The sequence below is a fragment of the Ictidomys tridecemlineatus genome, chromosome 2 (genome assembly GCF_052094955.1).
Source record: "Ictidomys tridecemlineatus isolate mIctTri1 chromosome 2, mIctTri1.hap1, whole genome shotgun sequence".
Lineage (NCBI taxonomy): Eukaryota > Metazoa > Chordata > Mammalia > Rodentia > Sciuridae > Ictidomys > Ictidomys tridecemlineatus.
This window is the reverse complement of record NC_135478.1, coordinates 199,222,519-199,240,773: the sequence shown is the minus strand read 5'-3', so window position 1 is coordinate 199,240,773 and position 18,255 is coordinate 199,222,519. Positions and strand designations below refer to the sequence as shown.

Genomic DNA, 18,255 nt, shown 5'->3' with positions numbered 1-18,255 from the left:
TTTCTAGGATTTCAGTTACTTCCAGGTGAGGAATACACTTTCCCCTTTTCTAAAGATGACTGAGTTGGAGGAAAATGGCTGAAGAAGGGAAAGATGTGGAGTTTGGGCAAAGTGTCATTTTCTGGTGTAATCTTATTTTTATTTATCAACAACAACAAAAAAAATAGTAGTCCTGTTGCATTCAAGTGAGTAAAAAAAACCATTTTTTTTGAAAGATTGAGATTGTCTAGACTCAAGGATGTAAAGAAGGTGGTCCTTGATCTGTGATACATAAGTATAATATGAATACAAGATATAAGATGAATAATGAAGCCTTTCACTTGTGCACCACTTAATTAAGCGCTGAGTGTGTGCTTATAACCTTATTTATGTTAACTTTTCAATTCTCAGAATAACCTCTTAGGTACATAACATTACCCCTTATTTTGCACATAACATTACCCCTTATTTTGCACATGAAAAAACTAAGGCACAGAGTGGTTGTGAGATTTGCCTTAGGTCACACAGCAGATTAAGAGGCTGAGTCTGACAATCTGGCTCCAAAATCTGTGCAGCCTCTACAATGCTGCATCTATTAAAGCTATGGAAGAAGGGGGATGCTGAAAGCACATTAACATCTGGAGTTGTAAAAATAAGACTATTCTCTTTAAGATGAATTATTTACTTATTTAATATTTTTATGTTTCTGGGGATCAAAGCCAGGGTCTCACACAGGCTAGGCATGTACTGTACCACTGACCTACACCCTCAGCCCTAATATCGATAATTCTAAGAATGCAAGCATAGGAGGGACTGGAAGTTAATTCCACGGTGACTTGGGAGAAGAAGGGCTTACAGAGCTGAGGACCCAAGGGGTGTGATACAGGTTTGAGTGTCAGGCTTCCTGGGTTTGGACTAGTTTTAGTTATGCACTCAGCTTATTAAAGTTTCAGATTCACCTTCTGTAAAAGGGCATCAGCTTTGTAGGTGGCTTAAAATCAAGGGTGATAATAAATGTAAAGTGCTCAGCACGGAGCTTGACACATTATAGAATTCCATCAAGATCAGCCTGGGTGAAGTCTGAACCGCATTGAGGTCAGAGGCTTCTGTGGGAAGAGACCCTGCCCATTGACCCACTAGATCCTCCAGTGCTTTCCATGAAACTTTGGGCTTAAAAAAATTATTTCAATCAATATGACTAAATGGGTGGATCGGAGGAGGTGGATGGAGAAACTTGGGAGAAAGAAACTTGGAAGAACGAACACAAAGAGATGATAGAGATGATGAAACCGTGATAATCGGACTATGAGCTCAGTGTTTTGCCTGCCTCATCACATGGCCTCCTTGTCAACCTCACTATATAAAGAAGAAAACAAGGTTCAGAGAGGTTAACTAATAACTCTCTGGCGGATCCATATGAACACAAAGTCTCCATGTGGACTCAGGTCAAGTGACTCCAGAGTTCAACTTCCTTATCTCTGTGTTTACCACTCGGTCGTCTGGCATGAAGAATGGGGTAAGGAAAGAGGCATATTCTTAGACAATTGATTGAGGATGCCTTGTTAGCTATAATTTGTTTTAAATTTTTTCACTTGAAGCAGAGAAGTGTGTGTGTGTGTGTGTGTGTTGTGTGTGTGTGTGTGTATTTACATTAACTTTAAACCTTAGAAATAGTAATTATTTAAATATCATAACTAGTAATTCACATCATCAGCATGGTAAATTAGCATTACAAACTTCCAAACTTTGGGGCCACCCCATCAAGTGCCACCTTCTAAATCTGTGCCTGGAGAGTTCTCATTAGCACATGAGATAGAAATAATTATTCATTGTGAAGCCAGTTACATTCCAACTAAGTGGGTTGCCAAACATACAGCATGAGGCAGCTCCAGCTCTGCCCTGAAGAAGAACGGGGGTGAGGAAGTCAAAGTCCCAGGGGGTCCTGGACCTAGAACACTGCTATGTGCTTTGTCCACATGACCAACCCAAGAAGACTCTGCTTTCTGACCTAAGGTGAGTGAATTCTCCATGTAGGTCTCCGTCTTGGACTGAATCTCTTTGTGGAGTGTATGTGGAAATACCTAAAATGATAGAGCTGAGACTTCACTGAGTTTGCAGAACAGATGGTACGATGTTTTTCCATGCCTTCTTGGTAGTAATCATTTGTGGTAACAGATTTGACTGGAATATTGTGTTTGTTGGACTGTTCCACCTGGCAGTGAGATTATGGGAAAAGAACCTGTCGTCGCCTCCATCTCTAATCCCTGAGACCGCTGTTTGTCAGCAAGCAAAAAGACCCTGGCAATAGGCCAGGTGGGCTTGGTTGAAAGGTCAGAGTGCATCAGTGAGGTGAGAGGGGTTTACTGTTATTGATTGAGTAGGACAAGTGAATTCTAAAGTCCTAAATTCAAGTTCTGCTTTCATTTGAAACTGGCTCTTTAAATTTTAGAAATTAGCTATTGATGCTGGACCTTTTTCCCCCTCATTGTGTAGAGTTGGACATTGTATAATAAGTGGCAAAACACATCAGTCCAGTTGCTCCTATACCATTGATAGCAAAGCACCATTCAGGGGAATGCCGAAGGCAATATGGTGTAATTCTTCTGTATAAAGAGTATGGGGGACTGAGATTGTGGCTCAGTGGTAAAGCACTTGCCTACCCTGTGCAAGGCACTGGGTTTGATTCTTAGCACCACCTAGAAAGAAAAAAAAATAAAGTTCCATCAACAACTAAAAAGAATTTTTAAAAAGAGTATGGGCATTATATATATTATATATCTGGGTGCATACATATAAAAACAATCTGGACACAAACAGAAAAGTAGTGACTTTAAGAGCAGAAGGTTGGGGTGACAGAGAGTGGGAGGTCAGTGAGTGTGAAAGAAGCCTTTGTTTTTATTATATGAACTTTTGTAATGTTTGCAAAATTTAAACCATTTATCTTGATCACAAAATGTAATATTTTTTTTCTTAAATAAAAATTGTTCATATCCGTGATTCTTGCCCAGAAAAAGAAGTAGTGAAGAAGGGAGAGAGCTGTAAATTACGAGAGAATGTGAGTATCTCTTCATAATGTTGTCCTTTAAAAAAATGAACATAGATTTTAGACTATTAGGAAATGTCCAGAGGCCAGAGAGACAGATGTTTAAAAGCTGGGTATGGAAAACTACATGCCTTGATATGTGTCTTGTGCTGCTTTGGGGGAGAAAAAACTGGAAGATTACAGATTTCTATTATTTCAGGAATATGATATGCTTGAATTTAGATAAAATCCTCATTTCCACTTTGAGGATGCATCTCATAGTGAAGCCAAGTCAGAACAATTCCTGATACATTGTTCACTAAGCTTCCTGCAACCCACCATGATCAGTCCTCACTTGGGACTTCATATGCAGCCTAAAATCTGCTGGGAGTCACTGGGCTGAGTGTATTTAGTAGCAAGGGGCATCGGGGTCCAAGCAGTCTCATGTTTCTCTGACTAAGGGACAAATGAATCGGGGTCACACTTTACCAGGAAGGACCTTTTCAGGTGAACTCCACTTTAACTGTTCAAAGGATCCTTCACCAATGTTCTACAGCCCCTCTGTGACTCTGTAGTCTGGATCACATCTCCAGGTACAGCCACATATGACACTATTTGATCTAACAGGGATTTATTTGACTAGATGACTCTAAGTAGGGTTAGTTAGAAGAAAGTGTGGTGAGGCCCACAGGAGGCAGGTAGGTATGGAGGCGGGGGGCCAGGAGGAGGGAATCTGCAAGCACCGGGACTCGGGGGCACAGCAATGACATCAACCCAGAGTGGTTAAAGGTTCTCTCACCTCAGCAGGCCTAATGGTCACTGGTGTGCTTGCTGACACACATATTGCTGGGTCCTGTACCCAGTTTCTAATTTGTTAGGTTTGGAGTAGGACTTGAGAATCGACATCTCTGATAAGTTCACAGATGCCGCTAACTGCTGATTCCAGGGCCACATGGGACATAAAGGACCTGGGGAAAAAAGTGGAGAAGTCAGTCTGGAGAGGTAGGCAGGACTTTGGAGGCCCAGCTCAGGAGCTTGAATTATGCTCTAGGGAGCACTGGGAAAACCATTGAAATCACGTGGCCCAGCAGTGGTTTTAGGAACCTCACACCACAGCGGTGAGAATGGATTGAGAAAAGGTGAAGGGCTTGTGTGTCCCAGAGCCTGAAGATAGTTGGAGCCTTAGTCTGGGTGAGTAGGTGGTGGTGGCTGGAGAAGCTATGAAGATATTTCCTATTGTATGAATTATGGTAGGATTACTTCCTATTGTAGAATTGTAGGAATTTGAGAAATGTTTAGGTGGTGATATTGGCAATTTGTAGGATGTGGGCAGGGAGGTGGTAAGGAAGAGGAAGAAATGAAAGAATGTATGTAAGCTGGAAGGATCCTGTAAAGAGGGCTGTCTTTATGGATGTAGAGACCATAGAGTAGAAGGGTCATGGACAAAACAGGGAGTCCATTTAAAGCTGTGCCTTCCATTTGATGCTCTAAGAGAAATCTTGTAGTTTTCTTCAAAGTGGAAAAGTGCAGAAGTCATGTTGCCATGAGTATTACTTTCAGGCTCAAAATGAAATTTATGTAATGAGTTTATTTATCATTATCATTAGTCTACAACACACCTGGGAATGTTTTGTTATCTAACAAGGCTCATTTTTCTGGCTGTAGAGTATACCAACCATTGAAGTTTTGCAAGAGTTTATTCTCAGGGCCACCAAACATGGAGGTGAGAGAATCTTGAATCTACCTCCCCAAGGATCTGGTTTGGGAATATTTATGGGATAAAGAATCAGGGTGAAAATCGATCAGAAGTGAAATAATCAGTTGTCTGCACACGTGTTATCCATCCTCATGACTTTTTGTGGAATGCATGTTCAGATAATGGCGGCCTTAGCATGATCCTAGGGCAGAGGTTTTGGCTGTCTGATGATAAAAGAGCTAGTGGTTTCAACAAAAGTAGCCTTCAAGTCCCTGAAAAAGTTACCTAGGCAACCATTATCAGGATCTACTCAGTAGAGGTCTGGTCTGCAGCAAAGTTCCTGGGAGACTGGTAGTATATTATTCACCTGTGTGACCTATAGAATTAGTGGTGTTTAAAGTCAGCTGAAAGCTAGTAACTAAAAGCAAGGGATGCTAGAGGCTTTAATTAGTTTTCTTCTTGATTTCAGTCTGAGTAATCTCTCTCACTCAATGCTTTGAAAGTTTAAAAACTTGTGCAGAGCTTTCAACTCTAGTCAAAAACATCACTTCCTTGTGCTTTCAGACCCTAATAAGAGTGAGATGCTGAGGTGCGTGCAGCTCAGTGGCAGAGCACTTGTCCAGATGCATGAGGCCCTTGGTTGATCCCCAGCACTGCCCCCCCGACACAATTTTTTTAAAAAAAGACCAAAAAACCCCCCAAACAACATTTAAAAACCCCGACAACAACCAAAGAATTATGTAACTGATAATTTGCAGTTATCGATGGAAAAACAGTTCCACCCTTTATGTGTAAAGAACTCTTTGATATTTATAAGAAAAAGGTCAACATCCTTTAAAGGGGAAAAAAATGCCCACTGAAAAATAAATACCAATCTATATATGTATTGAAAGCGTGTTTAAACTCACCTTAATAAGAGAATGAAAACTAAAACACATTGGGAGAAAATTGAAAAGCAGGAGCAAAGGCTAAGAGAGATCTACTGGCATCTTCACCTGCCCCCACCCCCTCCCCACCGTCCAGAATCTCTTCATGGAAAGCTGGATGAGTAAGTAAGGAAAAGTATTAAATAGCCGCGGGGTGGCAGTGGGTGGTGTGGTGGTGGGTCCCAGTACTTCTCCTTTGCTTTGCTGGATTGACATTCACCAGCCTGCATAGGCTGTGGCTCCAAAGGAGGATTCACACTGAGCAAATAGAAATCTAGAGGAAGGATCATCCTTAGATTAGTTGTCATGTAGGATTAATCCATGCACAAAATGGAAAAAAAATCCACTTGTAATTTATATTTAGTTTTCTTTTCTCCCTGTATTAAGTAATCATATTCACATATGATTATTATAAAATAGCTGGGGGCTTTGTAAGAACTAAAAGGATACTGTTATTTAAAAGGATCATGAATTTAAAAGAATTAAAACACACACCCACAAACACACACACACACTTACACACACACACTTGCACACACACTCTCATAAGACCTACATAAACTTAGTGGTCCCATATCCCAATTGTAGTTTCAATTATTTTAAATGATAGCCTCTTAATGACCAAATTGTTCACCTCCAGTATATGATCACAAAAAAATCATTATAAATAAATATACATCAAACTTATAGTTCAATAAAAGAGAATCTTTCATGGTCCATGGAGGCCAAAAATCAGAGTTTAATTTTTTTTTTTGTATTTCAAGATAAACAATACATGTACTTACTAACTTATAGCTACTTTTGCCCAAATTTTCCATAAATAAAATAGAAAACAAGTTTATTTTATGCCTACTGTATTCTGGTACATTTTATAAATGTGGCTCTTTAGATATTGATTTTCTCCTAAAAAAAACCTCAAAATATATGTTAATTCTTAGTTTTGGATTTCCAGGTGAATAATATTTAATCTTGCTTTATTCATCTGTGACAAACATTTTTTTTTCACATGGATAATGGAAACTGCAAAAAATAGTCATTATTTTATTGTGAATAGATCCAAGTCATCAATAGACATTTAAACACATAAATAAAAACTGTCCAAATGGACAGAGGTCGAGTTTAAGAATACTTTTGCCATTTACATTTGAAAGCTATCAGATGAAACAGAACTCGAACTGATATTTTTTAAAAAAGAAAAACCAACTATTTATGTCAAGAAAGGAGAAAATACGAAATACTCATTGGTCCTATGGCAGTACCTTTATGTGGCTGTTAAGGGTCTAGGCTCTGGCATCAGAAATAGATTGATATCTACCCCTTGTTAGGTGTGCGACCTTGAACCTCTGCAAAATGTTAACTATGATATAATATCAATACCTATCCCTGAGGCTGCAATTAGGATTAAATGAAATAATGAACATAACCTTTTCAGTGCATTCTTGGGCACAATGTAATTAACTCACAAATATCTTAATGATCATGATGAAGATGGGAAGAGAGTAGGAAAAGTATGCTGATAAGCTACAATGTAAAGAAACACCTGAAATTCTCTCTCCAGGGCTTGAAACAGTTTTAATAGAAGCGAGAGTGAGTGGGTGAACTCTCCCCCTGGTGATTTAGGCACCTTGGCCCTAAGCCTAGCACTGCTGCTGCTTGACCACATGTTCTCAGACAGCTGAGTGCATCTCTCCTGGCTTCCAACACATTCTGTTCCACAAGCAGGTGAGATGATCTGACAGCTCCAACTTTTTATCTCCCCTTTGAATCCAAGCTGGGCTCCCATTTAGGAGAAGAATAGATAAGACAGTCCCTAAGAATTGAGAATTCGAATTGCAGTATTTAGTTGATTTCGTTGTTGTTGATTATTTTTTTTTCAAATAAAGAGTCCCTTGATGTTCAGCTCTTAATGAGAGAAACTGATATGGCCATACCTATCTATCCCAAGGAAACCCCATAGGAAGGCTGCGTCCCCCCCACCCCCAGAGCAGGCATTGAGAATTAAACATAGGGAGAACTTGGATTTCAGTTAGTCTTTAATATAATTCCAAATCTTTAACAGTAAACAAAGATGTTAAGTATAAAAACTCAAAACACATTATCAATCAGTAGTTTTGAACACTCACAGTGGTCACAATGTGGGAACTGAGGTCACTTACATTTTAAGGAAATAGCACTCACACTGTTTCAGTGGACTCACTTTCTGCAGATGGAAGGCAAAGGTGAGGCTTGTTGTGCAAAGTGTCTTCACTTTGGAAAAGCAGCTTTCTTCTTTCTTTCTTGGCATTTAAAAGAACTGTTCATTTTCCTTTTAGGTTAAAAGTGCTATAAGAATTGAAGAGGCCTCTCCTTACTGAACTAAACTATATATGTCACATACATTTATGGGTCAACATTGCTGGTTAAATTCCCTCAGAATTAGCAACTCATAAAAACTTAATAGGAGAAGTTGTCACTCTTGCACACCAAAAATACGATTTAGAGTTCACAGTACAAAGCTCTATGATACAAAGTGCCTATAAGTAGCTTCCCGTCATGTACTGCAGCCACAGAACTTCCCTGGAGGACAGATCCGTTGTTGGCATAAACTGTAGTGACCAGAGGCTTCTCGGATAGGATGTTCTGGACGCGGAGAACCTACTCAGAAAATACAAAGTATTAATAGAGCCACCACATTTGTATGTCACTCAACCACCAACAATTCCTGTCTTCCACAGTGACTAAGAGGATATGCTGTTGAAAACAGCAGTTACCAATCTTTTTTTAATGTTTAAATTACTTTCTCAAACCTTCAAAGACAGTACTTTTAAAAACCATCCAGTTATGCCATGCCAACACCGGATTTAGTGTTATTATTGCAATTCAAGATTAAGAGAAATACGTTCACACCAATGTGCCTACTTTCACACTACTTCACTGTGAACAAAAATCATGTCATGCGGTGAACTGACAATAAATGGGATATTTTAAAAATTTACAGTATACTGCACAAGAAGGACACATGTCTTTATAAAAATGCCTTTTGACTAATTCCCACCATAATTTAATACATCAAAAGATTACCCTTCTTAAAGCATTTGAACAATGCAACATTCTGCCAATTATTGGCTTAAAGCAATTACAAAACCACCACACAAGTTTATTGGATTATTGGTTTAAGAGAACTAACAAATCATCCCTGTGACAGTTCATTGGAGTATTAGTTCTAAAGGACTTGAATAATGAGGGTTGAAAAACTCAAACTATAAACACCTCTGATGAGGGAGGATTGTTGGGGTCATACACAAAGAGCTTCTGGCCATTAGGATGACAGCCTATCCAGATGTCCCCCGAAGAAGGATCAATAGATACATTATCCACCAGTGTGTCCAACTGGAGTACCTAACAAGTGAAGAAATGTCAGTATCTAAATGACATGAGCAACTAAATTAAATGATTTGGAGCTAAACTTTTCTGAAATGTGAGAAAATTATACACATCTTCCCATGAAACACCAATATTGCTTAAAATAAATTTAATAAATTGCTTTGGAACCATTTTTCATCTTCTCTGAAATTAAGAGAGTTAGGACGATGCTCAATCTCTCAAAAAAATGAACTCCTTTTCCTTTAAAAGATGCTCGATGATCAGTTAGCTCAAGGAACTCAAAGCAAGAGAGGAAATTCTTAAATCAACCTAAAATATGTGTTGCCGAGCAGGAAGAAAATAATAATGGTGTGGAACCCAATTTCTACCTTCATTTATTATTGAAAGAACTGACACCGTGCATAAATCTTCATTTGAGAATTCATCTATTAGTCTTTTCAATTGTGAAAATTCTTATTGGAATTCATCAAATGCCATCAATACTTCATAGAATGAGCCCTAAATCTGATGCAAACATCACTCTCAACCGGCTGCTGCATGTAATCAGAGTTGGTCTTTGTGATCGCTGGGAACATGAAATTTCTCTCATAGGGAGGTAATATCTAAAAACACAGAACTGTTACACTAGCATCCATTTGTTCTAAGTGTGGTATTGGTATAATAGATGAATACTTACTTTATACATAAAAATAAATACTTACCTTTATTTGAGTTAAGTTCATATTAGGGTGTTTTTCCAAAACATGAATTTCATGTGCCAACATGTCAGCAACATAGAGATACCTTAGTGGAAAGGACATACCGGTTAGGGCTTCCTGCCAATAGATAGCTTCATTAATACAGTATAAAAGAATAAGTCTTAATAACCTGCCAAGGAGTTAATCAATGATGGGCCCTCGAGGAATACCTGATAAAGGTCAATTTTTATTTAAAAAGTAAAGCTTTCAAAATCAATTCAGTGGTGCTACAACAATCATGGAATTATTAAATTATTTCTCAAAAGATTTGTAAGGAAAAATAGCACAGGACATCAATTTGAATAGAAAGCCCACGATATTTCCCACTGAAATGACAATATAACAGATGTTTGGTTTCCTAAGAAAACCTTCTACATTCCACAATGTAATTTGACATTTTTAACTATCATATAGAAATATATGGTACAGAATATATTTTATTAATGCTATTTACTACTACTTATTAATAGTTAATAAAATATCAGTGCATGGAGAACTTGAAGGTAAGAGATAAGTATCAATTCAGAACAATCGCTCTACACCTGTGGAGTGTGAATTAATGAGCCACTCTGGATAATTTCATTGCCTGAACTGGCTGTTCCGTGGCCACTGTTGCATTGAGGAATCATTACTGCAACTCTGCGGTGGCAGATTCAAAGGTGAAGTAGACACAGCCTTTCTCCCCAGATGTTTGGAATGTGTTGGGAGGATCAGACTGGTTTGAACCTATGAAAAACCTAAGTTTCTATTTCATGTCTAGAAACTGAAACAACAACAACAACAACAACAACAAAAACCCTCTAATTCCTGAGAAGACAAAAAGACTCACAAAGGATGGGGCACCCACATGAAGCACACAGAAGCAGAGGTTAGATCTGACTCACCTTCTGCCCAAAGAAAACACATGTGCCAAAGAACAGGGGAAGAAGTGAGGAAGGGTTGTTTGTCAAAAATGAGTTTGTTGTCTAAAACATGGAAAGTATGAAAATAACAGAAAGAGGCAGGGTGGGGCAAGTCATTTAAAGAAAACCCAACCCTTTCCTGCCTTGATCTGATGAACAATTGGATTCCGAGGGAGTTTTCGAACAACCAAGTGGCATAATAACAAATGGTGAGCACAGTTCCACAATTACAGAGCATTTGCTCTGCTCACGGTGCTGTGCCCCCGTGTGAGGAGTCAGAGAGGAAGACAGAGCTCCCATTGTGGGAACCCTTAAAGGGTAATGAGCCATGGAGAGACAAAATAGGCAAGAGTGCAAAAGATGGAAGGAGGCTGGAAACTACTTGGAACAAAGTCTTCCTAGGCAGAGAGGATGAGAACTGAGCCAGGCAAGCAGCTGGGAAAGCAGGGTGAGTGGGGGAGGGGGCATGGGTGAAACCAAGGTGAGTTGCTCATTGGATGGACAGGAATGGTGAAAGGGGAGGAGTCAGAACTGGATTATTCTCCTCCTCCTCCTTCTTCTTTTTATTATTATTATTACTGTTTAGCCTGAGTGTCTGGAAAGTTTGACAGTTGTAATAGAAATATGAGAGATGGAGAGAAAATCAGATTTGCTAGAGAGGTGGAATCAGGTCAGTTAGAGACGATTTAAATTAAATGATTCTACATTTCTTTTCAGTAAATAACAAGAAAGGAGAAATTGCATTGCAAGAATAAGGACATTTGTTGTCAAGGAATGCCAGATTTATTTCCTGTTGTATTTGTGGTAGTTTAAATTGCTCAGTGTGCTAAGGCAGTAGGAGAGAAAGCTGGTAAAGGATTTAATAACCTTTCTTGTAGATTGTTGTTGTGCACACAAAAAGAGTGAGAGAATTTCTGCAAGTAATCTGGCAATATTTATTACAGTTAACGTTTTATTACAGTTAACTGAGCAACTAGTTCTATTTTTAGGGGCTCAATCTATAGAAATACTTGTACAAATATACAAAGAGCTAGGACTCATAATGCCATTTAGCCAATGTCTTAATTGGGATTTGAATGCAGGTCTGTATGAGTCCAAAATCTGCAAGTTTAATCATTATGCTTTAATGCTCTCATAGGGAGTTTTCCCCTTAAAAATATCTGGATAAGTTTCAGTGGTAAATGAGAAATACAGAATGGTCTTTGGCAGAAAAATAATATTAATTAACATGTTCATCAACAGACAATTGGTTGAATTAGTTTAGGATCATCCTTATAATGGCAAAATATATAGTCAATAAAAGAAAAATATATTTGTTTGAAAGGAAAGATCTACCTGATATTTAATATGCATACTTAATAAGATCCCATTTTATCAAAATTTACATTTATAAAATTTATTATTGTTACTATTATTATTTTGGCACCAGTGAAAAACCATTAAGCTACATCTCCAGACCTTTTTAGTTTTTACTTTGAGACAGGGTCTCACCAAGTTGTGCAAAGCCTTGCTAAATTGCTGAGACTGGCCTTGAACTTTTGATCCTCTTGCCTCAGCCTCCCGAACTGCTGGGATTATAGGTGTGTACCACCACACCTGGCTATAAAATTAAATTTGACAATGATATATGCCAAAGTTTATATATTGTATGTATATACATAACCTATTAGCATAAATACATATAATTATGTATTATATGTAAATATGTCATATATTATGCAGACATGAGATCATATAAAAATATCAAGGAAGTTATTTTCATACTGGGGAAAAAACAAAACAAAAAGCAAACTAAAAACAACAAAAAAGAAACCAAAGACTTTGGCTAGCCTTAAGACTTAGGAGAAATTAAGATATTCTGTAAGGGGCCATACTTTTTATCAGGGGAAATATTGATCCCATTTGCTGAATCAAATCCATCTGCTACCACTTTAACTTCATTTGGACTGTAGTAAACAACATTTGCCCAGTGTAAGTTCACATATGTTTCCAAATACTTCAAGAAAGGATCAGAGAAGTAGTGGTCATTGGTGGCATAGAAATGTCTTGGTCCGATAGCTATGATATTATTTACACTGAAAGAGAAAAATAACATGTGAGAGAAAACAATAGTTTATTGGTATCCATATTAAATATTAAATACCCATAAGGTTTATACAACATGTGCTTTAAATTTTTGATAAGAGGTTTTCTAGGAAAAGGTGAGCTAAATTCAGTGGCTACAGTCATATGTAATATACAATATTATCATCAGCAAGAGAACAGTTTTGGACAGTAGCAGGTAATCTGAAGATAGGTCATTTAGCAATTATGACAGAATCATTATTAAAGAACTTGGCACCATCGGGGTGTTTTTGATGCAAGCAATATAGGGTTTAACAATTACACGTAAAGATAGAACTATCCAGAGTACAGAGCTGGAGAGGGTCTGATTGACTGGTGAGCTGGTTAGGCCGTCAGTAACATTTACCTAGCCCCCATTTACTCAGTTGCTGGATCTTCCTGATGGCCCATGCTTAGTTATTAGTCAAACTAAGGTTGACTATTCAATTTCTACCTGCCTCACAAAGTCGACATGCTGAGAATGAACAGGCACTCAATAAACACTTGCAGAGAGATGGATGATGAAATTGCCATAGTACAATGCTTCAGGTGAGAGATTGATATGCTAAAAACAATTACATTTTAAAACCAGTTAGGCAAAGGTGTCATTAAATTTAAATTCCAATTACCCTATGCAAAAATTTCTGAAAGAGCTGCTTTCTTCTTTGTCAAATGAAAAATACAGAGCTACAGGGAAGGTTGGTCTCCTACTTTCTGAAAGAGCCCTATAATACAGAGGCTGCATGAATAGTATTTATGCTCCTATTTATTATAAAGTGCATCTTGGGGGAAAAAATGATGGGAATTTACATGCTTATGCCCTAGATAAGGAAGTAGAAATTAAAAATATTCATCAAATTTAAACTAAAAACAGTAGGTGAATGCAAACTGAGCTGAGAGGATATACATGGTTCTCTTTTAGCCACCTTATCTGCCAGCATTATGTTCTTGAAGTGGTAGTGACCCACTTCCAAATTGAATGCTTCCAATTCTATGGGGCCATTAGCCCACAGCTGCCAACTAACCACGTGAGATCACTTTGTAGAAAAGCCCTATACAAAGCATACAAGCCCTGTATAAAACAGGCTATTCTCCCCTGGCAGGACAAGTGTTTGGGTGCTGAGTCATGTAAGATGAGGGCAACAGCAGGAAAAAATGGTAGGATGTGTCTTTATTATCAAGATGTGCCTGAAGAGTATCGCCCTGTAACCTAGCCTTTTGTCATTCTCAAGGAAATCCTCCAGAACACTGATTATTGTAAAGAGGGCCCTCAACCTTCGTATGCCACGTTCTCCATGGTCTATAAGGAAACTATACCACAGGTGTGTGTGTGAGCGAGTGTGTGTGTTTAGTGGGTGTGTATACAGGTAAAGTAGCCCTTATCCAAATACTTGGAACCAGAAATGTTTCTCATTTTTAAAAAATTTGGAGTCTTTGCATATATATAATGAGATATTTTGGTGATGGGACCCAGGTCTAGACATGAAATTTTGAGGTGGGTACCAGGGACTGAACTTAAGGGCACTAGACCACTGAGCCACATCCCCAGCCCTATTTGTGTCTTATTTAGAGACAGGGTCTCACTGAGTTGCTTAGTGCCTCACTTTTGCTGAGGCTGGCTTTGAATACGTGATCCTCCTGTCTCAGCCTCTGGAGCCACTAGGATTACAGACTTGTGCCACCAGCCTGGCAAAATGAAATTCTTTTATGTTTTATATGCATCTTACACATATAGCTAGGAGATGATTTGATACAATATTTTTAAGATTTGTACATGAAACAAGTTTCCTATTTAGATGGTACACCTGACTCATGTCCAAGTTTCATGCTGAACTTTTACTGGTGGCATCAAATTAGGACTCAAAAAGTTTTGGATAATGGAACATTTTGGGTTTCAGATTGTTGAATTAGAAATGCTCAACCTGTATAAATATACATGCACATATAAACACACACACGTATAAACTCTTGTATTATACATAATATATAATACGTTTTATCTATAAGCTCATACATATGTATTAGCTCTTATAAAATGTGAGAAGACCACTCATTATGGGGAATGTTTGAAAATGCTAGAGAGAAACTAGAGAATGAACAAAAGAAGAAAACAATACCTTGGAAGAAGCTCATGTTTGACTGTTTTCAGGTGTAACAGAGAATTTTCTTCTTCTTGGAATTTAAAAATTTCCACTGTATTCTTGAATTCCGGGTGGTTTACAACAAAGAGATAAACTGTGTCATCTAAAGAATCCACAGAACAGAGTTAATTTGCAAGACATAACCATAGGACCTCTGGGCAGGCACTGACATTTAAATACCACGGGCAAGGAAAGGTTGAATGTACAGCTGTTAGACGACCTAACAGATCATTCTTCTTCCCAGGCTTTCCCATCACTGTCTGGTGTTATTTCTGATCATTGGTCCTCTGACCTTTAAGAAAGAGTGTTTCCCACTCCGGATGCAGAATTCATGCATAATCTGTTTATAGTTTAATTCAGAAATATATCTCTTTTTAATACAATAATCATAAGTATATGAAAAGGTTATGAAATCTAAACAATTTTTCAGATGTTAGCTGTTAGAAACTTCAAAATGTAGCATAATTTACTGCCAGCTGAAGAGACACGTGAACAAGTTGCTTATATGAAGATGCGGGAATAATTCATGAGAAAATTGTTTCTTTCCTATCAGTAGGATCCAAATCTGTTTTCCACAGTCATCTGTGGGCCACTTGAGGTCTCTCAACGTTGGTAGCTCATCAGCTCTTACCGTCATCTATGAAGGTGCTAATGCCATGTGGATTAAAGGAAGCCAAGTCAAAACCCCGGCTAATTCTTAATTCCAGTGCCCTGGGTTTTTCTTCTTTTAGGTCCATCATTAGTATTCCTCCAGACTTATCTGGTGCAAAGCTGTGGAGTCCTGGATATTTCAGACCCTTTCCAAAACAGTAAGAAAAGTTAAATACAAAGGCTTAAGAAATTTTGCAGACTAAAGTGGGAACTGCACATGAATGATAAAGACTTTTTGGTTAAATGTGGTGGCATCAAACCACAGAGACAAAGGAAACAAGAGAAGACAAGAGAAAAAATTAAAAATTGGTAGTTGGAAAGCTGAACAATAAGGATTTTGCTGAGTTGAGATGGAAGATCAGGGATTTATTCTTTTCAAAAGGTACCAGGAGGTTGGTGGATGGGGAGATTCCAGACAGAGCTGGAATCTCTGCATATTAACTGTGGAGACCCCCAAACCCCTGACCAGCACTCTGCCTCCACAATGCCAGAAGTCCTTGTCAACAGTCTGTCACAATTCCTTTCCTTGTCTCACACCTCAGATCCAATACCTCAGCAAATTCTGTTGGCTTTGCCTTGAAAAATGTATCCCTTCATATAGACATGAAATGTTCTTACCACCTCTTCTATGACTTCCCTGGTCCACATCACCACCATGTTATGGCAATCACCTCCTAACTGGCCTGGCTGCTACTGCCCTTAATACCCTATTGTCTATGGTCACCTCAGTTTCCAGATTGTGTCAGATTATGTCATAACTCTAATTAAAATTCTGTGTGGCTCCCCATCTCCACCTGATCATAAGCAAAAATTCTTAGGACACCCAGAAGTTGCCACATGATTAGCACATCTCACCTTCCTCACCCAGACACCCATTCTCTCTCCTTCATCTACTCCGACTTGTCCTCAATTTCCTTAATGTTCTTCAACAAGACAGCCGGTTCCTGCTTTGGGCTTTTATTCACTGTTCAATATGGCCAGGAATGCCTGACACCCTACCCCAAGACATAGGGATCCTTTCTCTGGTTTCCTTATTTGATACACATCAAATGCCACCTTTTCAGTAAGGTTGTCCCTAACCAAAATACTCACCTGATCTGGCACATCCTGTCCTCCTTCTCCTGTTTTACTATTCTCCATTGCCTTCCTTGCCATCTGACACACCTACATAAATACTGTTCAGTACTTAGTATAGTAAGGGGTTAAGACAGAAATAGACTGAGATGACTAACGGACCTCACTCAGGGTTCACGGGCTGCTCTTCTTTCTGCCTGTGAGTCTCTTCTCACCAAATCTGCAAGATTTATGCCTTCCCTTCCAACTGATCTCTGGGAAATGTCACTTATCAGACAGACCTTATCTGCACCCTCTCCAAAATGGCAGCATGATGTCACCTTCACTACGGACGTCACTCTCCATACTCCACCTTACTTTATTTTATTTTTTTTTTGTTAAAGCACTGTCACTGTCCAATACATACTCACAAAGCCCCACTGGAATGCAAGCCAGGATTTTGTCCCATTTGTTCCCTGCTAGATCCCACAGCCTGGAAGAGTGTCTGGCACATATTCCATTCTCTTCCCACTTACCGGAAACATTACTTTCATCATGTCCTGGATCCCCATTTACTTACTGGTCTGTTAGGGGACTCTCTATTTTGTTCTTTATCTATCTCATGCCTATTCTTGTGCCAATGCACCACTTTTTAAATTACTGTATCTTTATACATATATTGAATATGTGCATGACATTCATATGGGAGGCTAAATTTCTGTTCTGAATGGAAGATTCTATCATTGCGTTTTGTTTTCTTCAACTCCGTGGGAAGCCACGGCATTTGATAAGCTTATTTGAATCCAAACATTTCACTGAACTCTCCTCTGAGTTCTAACGGTCTGTTCATTGAATCTCTTGGATTGTCTAAAAAACAAGGAACCATATTATCTGGAAATAATGACACTTCTGTCTCTTTTTTCCTATCTCACATTTCTTTTCCTTTTTTTAATTAGGTTATTAAGAATTCTTAATAGATTATGGAAGGTTACAGTGGTACTGGGCACGTTCATCCTATTCCGGACATTAATGGAATGTTTCACTGTTAAAAATGATGTTTGCTGCAGGTTTCTGGGAATTTTCCTCCTATTTCTAGTTTGCTTGGAGCTTTTAACCAGGAATGAGTATTGAATTTTATTTAATGTTTCTTTTGGCACTCTAAGTCTTTTTTTTTTAATTAGTTACTTCAGTTATCTATTTATAAAATGCTGATTCATTCTTACATTCTTAAGGTAAAACCTCATGGGTGATAATAAATTTTACTAGAATGCACTCTTTTAGCTTACTAATACAATGCAGTTTTATTTTATGCAAATTTAATGGTACAATAAAAAACAAAGCCTCACTTCATGCACATTATTGGACACTTTAATTTTTAAAAATCTACAATTACATACCTTCAAGGCTGGCAGGCAGAGTAAGTAAAATAAATTGAAATTATGCTATTGCTACATGGCAGTGATACTTAAGCTCTTAATAATCTCCATTCTTTAGTAATGTCCCCCGCCAAAATAGCATGGTTTACATGCACAGGAAAAACTTCCAGATGGTGATAATTCTTCATAATTATTTAAATAATTTTTTTTTAAAAATCCTTATTTCTGATAAAATAGAAGTAACATAAAATTCAACATCTTCACCATTTTGAAGTGTACAGCTCAATAGTGTTGGGTACATTCACC

General features: G+C 38.2%; 2 protein-coding genes across 3 annotated transcripts in view; one reads left to right on the top strand and one right to left on the bottom strand.

The window, feature by feature from the left end:
• The first annotated feature begins 1,261 nt into the window (after window positions 1-1,261).
• The window catches only part of LOC120891856 (uncharacterized), a 79,830-nt gene continuing 62,836 nt past the window's right edge, over window positions 1,262-18,255 (top strand). For both annotated transcript variants that reach the window (XM_078040392.1, XM_078040391.1), the window contains exons 1-3: window positions 1,262-1,495; window positions 2,988-3,034; window positions 4,667-4,724. In XM_078040392.1, the coding sequence (XP_077896518.1) occupies window positions 1,396-1,495; window positions 2,988-3,034; window positions 4,667-4,724 (205 nt within the window). In that variant the 5' untranslated portion in view covers window positions 1,262-1,395. The remainder of the gene's footprint in view (window positions 1,496-2,987; window positions 3,035-4,666; window positions 4,725-18,255) is intronic.
• The window catches only part of Pon2 (paraoxonase 2), a 31,654-nt gene continuing 21,037 nt past the window's right edge, over window positions 7,639-18,255 (bottom strand). Inside the window, exons 4-9 of the mRNA XM_005331808.4 lie at window positions 15,501-15,666; window positions 14,846-14,972; window positions 12,500-12,700; window positions 9,688-9,769; window positions 8,873-9,001; window positions 7,639-8,257 (exon numbers count right to left, since the gene is read on the bottom strand). Of these exons, the coding sequence (XP_005331865.1) occupies window positions 8,099-8,257; window positions 8,873-9,001; window positions 9,688-9,769; window positions 12,500-12,700; window positions 14,846-14,972; window positions 15,501-15,666 (864 nt within the window). The 3' untranslated portion in view covers window positions 7,639-8,098. The remainder of the gene's footprint in view (window positions 8,258-8,872; window positions 9,002-9,687; window positions 9,770-12,499; window positions 12,701-14,845; window positions 14,973-15,500; window positions 15,667-18,255) is intronic.